Genomic DNA, 8,890 nt, shown 5'->3' with positions numbered 1-8,890 from the left:
AATGTTTACTCCATACCACCTACTGTTTTAAGTTGACATGTTAGACTTTGTTATTACCTTCAAAAAACAATAAGAAAATAGGAATGGAGATTAAGGAATCACTCCATATTCTTCAACACTTATTTCCTTTAGATCAGAGCTTTTTAATGAATGAAAAGCTATGCAATGATTGGTATCATTCTATTCCATCTGGACTGGCTGGTTAATTATAAGTACTATGCATCAGGATCTGTTTCAAACCCTTAATTCACCACTGAGAGAGAACACATGTTTTATCCTAAAGAAGACACCCTGATTTTTCAGATTTGCCTGTTGGGTAGACAATTGGGAATCAAATACAAAGTTAGTTTAAAAGGTTCAAATCTTTCAAGTTGTCATATTTAAAACATAGGTCATTATGAGTAACAACGCGTTCACTTGTGAGAAGAGGTACATTTGAGGCATAACAATCACTTTTAAGTCATGGAATTAGATTCAGTTCAGTTTTTCTCATCCCAGATCAACTGAGCTGCAGAGCTAATGAATGTCATTACCCAAGTTTAGAATTACAATTGCCCTTCTTTTCAATCAAAAATATAGCAAGGTTAATGCGTTTGATATCATCAGGTAATGGTCAAACTTGTCAAATTAACAATTAAGGCTATAAAACAATAATTTGTGGCATTACCTTCCATCTTTTAATATATTAGTTACTTATAATGAGAATGTGATATCAAAGTTGGAATTTATCCTACCCTATCAATCTGGTAGAGTAAATGTTGCTTGCATTTTATAACTTTAAAAAATCTATTAGCCTTGTTGCTGTGATTTAAAAATATATATATATGATTAGAGACTGAGGGGATTGCTCAGTGGTATAAGCACTTGCTGCACTTCTGGAGGATCTGAGTTCAGTTCTCAGCACCCACATAACATGCTTCACAAGGTCTGTAACTCTAGCCCTAAAGACCCTCTCCTTCTGGCCTCCATGGGTACTCACATGCATATGTTCAGGTGTATATGCACAAACACACACACACACACACACACACACACACACACACACACACACACACACACACACACACACACACACACACACACACACACACACACACACACACACACACACACACACACACACACACACACACACACACACACACACACACACACACACACACACACACACACACACACACACACACACACACACACACACACACACACACACACACACACACACACACACACACACACACACACACACACACACACACACACACACACACACACACACACACACACACACACACACACACACACACACATGCACAAAATACAAAATAAATAAAAAGCAACCAAACAATGGCGTATAAACTTTAGTAATCCTGATCTGAACTGAGTATACAGCTCAGTGGTAGAGCAGTTTTCTTAGCCTTTGTGAAGTTCTAGGTTTGTGTGTTCTCCCTACAAGCAAAGAAAGTGCCATTCTTATCTCTAAAAACAGGTAGTTGTACAAATCCATTTGTGAAGCTAACCTTATTTTCCCATCCACTTCTTCATCAAATTAACTACACTAGTTCAAGCCCTTTTGTCTTATCGCATCTTTGCAATTTAGTACACTTTATAGAATTCATTATGTAGCTATTCAATTCTAACTGCATCTCTGGGTTTTCATTTCTTTATGAACGCTCCCAATAGCACATTTAATTAGTTATTTGTCTCATTGCTGAGAAAAAAATCTTACCAAAAAACAACTAAAAGAAGGGTTTATTTTGGCTCTTAGACTGTGAGAGATTGGTCCATCACAGAGGGTATTGTAGGGTACCAGGAGCAGGGCGTGGCTGGTCACACTGCATCCACTGTCCAGAAGCAAAGAGTATTGAATACTCATGTGCAGCCTGCCTTTTCCTTTTCAGACCATCTGGGACGTCAAGCCAAAGAGTGTAATTAGGGACAGTCTTCCCACCATAATTATCCTCACCTTGAACCTCCCTCATGAACATATCCAGAGCTTTCTGTCCACAGTGATTCTAAATGCTGTCAAAATGACAAGGAGTATTAACCACCACACCTCATGAAATTTATGATAAACACATTTATATTCTTTCCTCATCTTTATCTGTCTTATGTAAAATTAATTCTCAGGCCCGACTAAAAAAATTCTAAGTGGGCAGAGTTAAAATTCACCTCTCCCACAATAATATTACTATGATAATCAAAGTTGTTTAAATTAGGAAAAGGCATTTACTATGTAGATAAATAAATTCTCGGTTATTAAAGTTGTGCCTATGTTGCAAATATTTCCATAGAAATAAGTAGACCAGATGAAATAGCTTCTGTGTATGAGAAATACTCAAATGTAGACTTTCAGTATGAATTTCTGAAATAAATTCATGAATACAGAGTGTATGTTATGTGAGAGTGAATCACGTAAAGATCCTAGAAGAGCTCTCCAGTATGTACTTTTTATTTGAAGAATAAAAATAAGTTAAGGAAACATGTTTTAGGGTGTCTTCTAGTATTCTGTAAATATTGTTCATTAAATTTAAAATATGAAATCAAGACTCCATGAAAATATGAATTCGAAACATGTTAATAATTTTATTTTCAACCAGTTAAGTAAGGAGGAAACCTGCAAGATGTTAAAACTGGCTTCTACAAGGGAGAATAACCAAGAACAGTGGCAATAGCCCATAATGTATGGGGGTACACTGGGATCCCACTGACCAGCAGTTCGAAAAGAGTTACCATATACCTGGAACTGGGACTTGTGTTTGATAGCCTATGCTGTCTGGGAGAGGCTTTATTTCCCCACCCATTATTACAGAGAAAATTCTGTTAAAATATTTTGCATATGTGTCTACTTTAGGAAGTGTCTACAGTACTATGGCTTTTTGAGGGTGTTTTGTACTATTTATCCCTCCATACACTCTCTAGTCTATCCTGCCTTCTCATCACGTACCAGAACTTAAGACTTCTTTCTCCATTATTCTTGATGTCTATGTTCTATCTCCCTCTTCTTTGACATCCAGCTCTTAACTGGGGCGGCCCCTTACTAATTTCCTGGCTTCTATTGATCTTCCATTTTAAACAAATATATCTAAATATTTATATCTGGCATCCATGTGTGGAAAACAACATGGGACACATCTTTCTGGGTCAGGGTTACCACACTCAGAGTGATTATTTCAATTTGCCTATAAATTTCATAATTTCACTTTTCCTTACAGTTGAGTAAAATGTCATTGTGCATGTGTGTCACATTTTCATTATGTTTATCAGTTGATGGACATCTAAGATGTTTCCATTTCCTGGCTATTATGAATACAGCGGCAATGAACACGAATGAGCAAGTATGTGTATAGAATATTGAGTTCTTCAGGAACATGCCCAGGAGTGGTAGAGCTGGATCATATGGTAGACCTATTTCTATCTTTTGAGGAAACTCTACACTGTTTTCCATAATGATTGTACTAGTTTGCATTCCAACAACAATGAATAAGTGTTCCCCTTTCCTCATTTCACAACAGCATTTGTTTTAATTTGTTTTGTTTGGCTTTTAAATCTTAGCTACTCTGACTGGGGTAAGATAAAATCTCAAAGCACTTTTAATTTCAATCTCTGAGATGGCTAAGAATGTTGAACATTATAAAAATATTTCTCATCCATTTATATTACTTCTTTTGAGAACTCTGTATTTTGTTTCCTTATACAACCTCTGAATCATCATTAGAGAAGCTTCTTTTGGCAGTAGATGCCTATCATTACAACTACTCACAGCTTTTAAACTTGAAGAAAATAAGAAACTGAAGAGTGCTCAGCCCTAATTTGGACATCTGCATCATACCCCTTCCTCCCATGGCTCAAGGATCATCATGGAAGTGGGAGGGAGGAAGGGAGGGCAGTGTGTTGAAAGATTGGAAGAGCCAGCAATTGTGGATGAGTGCAGCAAAACAGTGTTTTCTGGACATGGACATGACAGGGCCATTGCACATATCCACTTACAGCAGCTGTGATTGTATGCACAAGACCTACACATGATCAAGGCAGTCAAAATTCCAGCATGGATGCTATAGGGGCTCATGAACTCCCACTCTTATCTGAAGAAAAGCTATTGGCAATTGATGGTTGCTAGAGGGGGAAAAGTCAGTGGTTTTGTTTTTGTTTTTTTCAGAGATGCATCCCTGGAAATTCTACCCATGGTCCAGTAGATGGCCCTACAACCATGCTCAAAGAGCCAGCACTAAGTGGACTCACTGAGTATAAGAAGGAAAGAGCATGGGTAGTTAAGAGCGAATAGTGTGTGTGGGGGGGTGTAGAGCAGTAGTTGAAGGGGAAGTAACGAAGAATGAGGGGGATTTGATAATTTACTCCTTTAAAATAAACAAACAACAATTTAATCAGAGTGTGAATATAGGTACCTTTAAGCAATTTTACAAAGTACTGACACTTGGTATGAGGAATGCTATAAGATGTTCTAAAATTGTTTCATATTCCACATGGAAATGAATCCCACTATTTGGCATTAGCTTTTCTTCCAAGACAGACAAATTTATTTATAGCTCCACTATCATGCTCCTTCTCCATATCTAGGATCTGTTTTAAATAACAAACTATCAAAATAAAATTCATTCTTAAATTTCTTGAGTAGGTATGTGAACACTTTGTGATACTACTACTACTTTTTAAAAAGCAGCTGGGCATGGTGGCACACACCTTTAATCCTAGCACCAGGGAGGCAGAGGCAGGCAAATCTCTGTGAGTTCAAGGCTAGCCTGGTCTACCACATAGTGAGTTCCTGGTCTAACACATAGTGAGCTCCAGGACAGTTGGGTTACTGGGAGACCCTGTTTTAAAAAGTCTAAAAAAACAATTAGGTCAAGAGGCTGGAGGCATGGTTCATTGTCTTACAGAACACTTGAGTTCAGTTCCCAGAACCCATGTTGGGCAACTCACATCTGTCCATAGCCAACTGTCTGTAACTTCATTTCCAGGGGTCTGATTTACTCTTCTAGATGCCATGGGCACCTACACTCACACATGCAGAGATCACCCCTCCCACACACACAGATGCACCGTCATATACACATAAAAATATAAAACGTAGAATCATTTAAAAAATGTACAATTTTCCTTTTTTGTTTCCTTTTCTGTTTGCTTGTGTGCTTGTTTGTTTGTTTGTTTGTTTGTAGAATCTCATACTATAGACCAGGCTGTGCTGGAATTCACTGTGTAGCTCAAGGTGGTCTCCAATTTTGAGACATCCACCTGCCTCACACCCTGAGTGTTGGGATTGTAGGAACTCACTACCACAGGCAGACTCCCTGAAAATGAATTGTTAGGAAATTATTATATTTTAACCATCTTAATATGTGATAAAATTTTTAATCAAATCTCTTCATTTCTCCATCTTATGACACCTTTATTTTTCTTATTATATAGGGGTGTCAATGAAAGTTCCAGAAAGAGTTTGCACCTTCCGCTCAACCTTTTATAAGGCCCATTAACTGATTAAAACTTCGGTAATCATTGTGAAGTTTGAATGGTCCATGCCCAGAGTGAAATTATCTTCAGCCATCTTCAGCTGTCTTAATAGTGATATAGTACCTCCTCTGCATATTACCTAATATCTTAGTGATCATAGGAAAATTATTTGGAATGTACAATCAGGCACTTAGCTCCCACCAACCAAAAGGCAAAGATTACTCTTACTTAGCATCTGTAGCTTATAGTGGAGGTGTCCCTGATTGCTGTAACTGCCTACTTAATATTACCAACAATGTGTTTGAAAAGTGCCTGATTTATGACTTGCTTTGTTCTGTTATTTAAAAATTCATAATTCTGTTACCAATCGGAATATGGAATTTGGGGTGACCAAAATCTGTTCCAGAGCCATGATCATTCAAATTCCACTCCAGAGTACATGATCTCATCTCCTATTTTTCTATTGTAACATTTAATCTTTTGTTAATTTCAGAAAATCACTTATACATTAAAGAATTATGCTACTACATCTCTAAGATAGATTTGGTTTCAGATAATAATGTCTTAACAAACATTTCTGGTTCCCTTCCCCCAAAAAGAGAAACTTGGAAAATTATAGAAGGAATATGGAATAGAGAAACTAGGAATAGCAAAGATAAAACTTCCAGAATGTGACCTAGCTTTTGCTCAGTTCTTGTTTTGGGTTTTGAGACACAGCCTCACTGTATAGCCCAAGTTACCTGGAACTCAGTATGCAGCCCATGATCGCCTTAAATTTGAGACTACCATGAATTTGCTTCCCAAATGCTAGGATTGGATTATTGTACCACACTATCCAGCTTAAAGCATTCGCTAATGAATGTATAACATGGAGAAAAGTGTCTACAGCTTGCAGCTCAGGGGAGAGATGTAATTCTAAAAGTCCATTCAAGCTCTGGCTCTCAAAGTATGATTCTAGACAAGTATCTGTGTCCCCTGGAAAGATTTTAGCAATGCAATCTTTCAGGTCCTATTATGGATTTACCAGATCACAAACTCTGGTTCTAGTACTTAGTATTACCAAGTCTGTGAGATTACTCTGGTTCTCACTGAAATTAGAAAAACAGAAAAAAATTAGAGGCATTTTCAACTTTTCTGTCCCTAACATTTTTCATCTCCTTTTGATTTTATAATTTCTGAATCCTAACTTGGGTTAAGAAAGCTTCCATATTCCTTGATACTTATATAGTCTGTCATATTTTTGTGTCTTTATATTTACATTTGAATTTTAGCATATCATGAGTTTATTTTTGTTTTCTCTATAAAATAAAGGTTTCCTGTTTATATCTTGATGAAAATTCACTTGTGCCACCAACAGTGATGCCTTGTTACATTCAGACAATATTTGTTATACACTAATTTTTCACAGGTCTTAGAATGTAAAGAGTAATAATCACATATTACAGAAGTTAATAGTGGAAAGTTATTTATTCAGGTGCTATATATTCTCACTTTAAAAATTCCTTCTTTATTGCCACACACATCCCACAAAAGTCTACTGAAATTTGAAACAAGTTATGTATTGACTTTAAATTTCAACTTATAATGTGCAAGATTTCATGACACAATAATCAAAAACTGGGGCTGTTTTCCAGCTTTTATCCAATTTTCCTACTAGCCCTGGATATTTTCCTTCGTTGCTTATGTAGAGTCTTTCCTCTCACTTTCTCTAATTTAGCTTTTCAAATTGAATGGGGGTTGCTCATTATTTTACATAATTAATATATTCTATATCAGTGGTAGTTTATATAGTAGCTATTGACAAGACTCAATCAAACACGTTTTCTATTCATTTTATGAACTGAAGTCAGTTCAGAAAATTCTTTTCCTCTCCCTTGCTAGAATTGAAGAAATGTAAGTCTAATATCCTTAACCATAACATTAGACCCACCAGCCAGGAAAAACGTATTAGGATAAATAAAATAAAATTCTGATGCTCTGATCATTTCCTTCTTTTAAAATTGATTTTGTGTGTGTATTTCATACAGAGCAACCCACACAATCTTAATCATCTTTATACCCCCATCCCAAATGGCACCCTCCCATATCCTTCCCCCCAACCAGAGCCCATATAACCTGTCATCCCTGTTACTGCCCACTGTGTTGTCAGTGCCCCCATCCTTTCCTGGGAACTGATCATATGATTCCATGGCGAAGGTGTCAGCAATACACAAGTCTGATTATTTCAAAGGCAAGTTCACCTTGCTCCAGTTTTAATTTGGTTGTACAAACCAGTAGATTTCTCTTTTTGATTAATTGCATTGAAATTATATTTCTGCCATGTAGGATGATAGGTTATTACTAATTCCCCAAGTAATTAGTTTATTATGTGTTTATCATTGTTGAAAGGGTTAAAATGTCTAAAATACACTCGTGTCTGAATCACGAATTATTTTACTTTTTCCACATGTAGGCTTTACATGCTTGTCTTTAAGATAAGTAATCATATGATAAACTTTGTTCATTGTAATTATGTTTATTCCTCTATGATATTGCTAGAGTAGTAGTAACGGTGGGATAAATGAAACTCCTTCTGGTCAAGAGTATAAAATCACTGGCCTGGGGGAAAACCTAACATTCCATTTGAGTCAGGTCAATGAACCAAGGGACCACTGCTAAGAAGGCAAGTTCGCCTTAAGCCATGCTAAAGAGATAGAATCATCAGTGCTTTAATGGCATAATGCACTTTTCCTTTCCAGAATCCCACCCCTGGCACAGTCGCTTACCAGGCAATAGCCTTGAAACATTACAAAACTACTTGCTTTCCTAAATTTTCAGAAAAGCATAACCTTTCCTGTTCTTCTTTCTGTCACTTTGTAAGCATGATTTACCTAACACATTGGGTTTTCTTATTCTTTATCTAAAGCCCCTCTACCTACCATGTGGCTGTGTCTGCCACGTATCTGATCTCTATAACAGCTTGAATAGCGTGGCTTTTTTCACTTCTCTCCTCCATGCTCCTTCTCTGGGCAACTGGTGAGATTTATAACTTTTCTGCCTGGAGGGTTTTCCTTTCAAACTCTAATTATATTGTTTTCAAATTACCATTTGTGAGTCCATTCTTAAATTATTTAATTATTGAGACTAATACCTCCAAGAGGAGGCCCTGATTCCTTTATATTATCTGGCAATCTCAAAGGAAACTGCAAAATTCCAGTAACAATATTTCTATAAATAATCACAGTACATTGAAAATCTATATGTTTGTACATCTGTCGGATGATCAAGAAATTAATCACACTTTTTAGTATTAAAATAATTTTCCTATATGGTTATTTCATGTTCAGAGATAAGTATAATTATTTTTCTGTCTTTCAAATAACATTAGGCCTTATATCTATACTCTGAATATTTTAGATGCGAGAAATCCATTATATATCTC

The 8,890-nt window shown here is 36.5% G+C and overlaps 1 protein-coding gene across 1 annotated transcript in view; it reads right to left on the bottom strand.

The window, feature by feature from the left end:
- The window catches only part of LOC103725413 (metallothionein-2-like), an 11,850-nt gene extending 3,386 nt beyond the window's left edge, over window positions 1–8,464 (bottom strand). Inside the window, exons 1-2 of the mRNA XM_008822744.1 lie at window positions 8,388–8,464; window positions 6,494–6,557 (exon numbers count right to left, since the gene is read on the bottom strand). Of these exons, the coding sequence (XP_008820966.1) occupies window positions 6,494–6,557; window positions 8,388–8,464 (141 nt within the window). The remainder of the gene's footprint in view (window positions 1–6,493; window positions 6,558–8,387) is intronic.
- Between the last annotated feature and the right edge of the window lie 426 nt (window positions 8,465–8,890).

Source organism: Nannospalax galili, unplaced genomic scaffold (genome assembly GCF_000622305.1).
Source record: "Nannospalax galili isolate Female #2095 unplaced genomic scaffold, S.galili_v1.0 scaffold10, whole genome shotgun sequence".
NCBI classification, from domain to species: domain Eukaryota; kingdom Metazoa; phylum Chordata; class Mammalia; order Rodentia; family Spalacidae; genus Nannospalax; species Nannospalax galili.
This window is presented reverse-complemented; position numbering and strand designations above follow the sequence as displayed.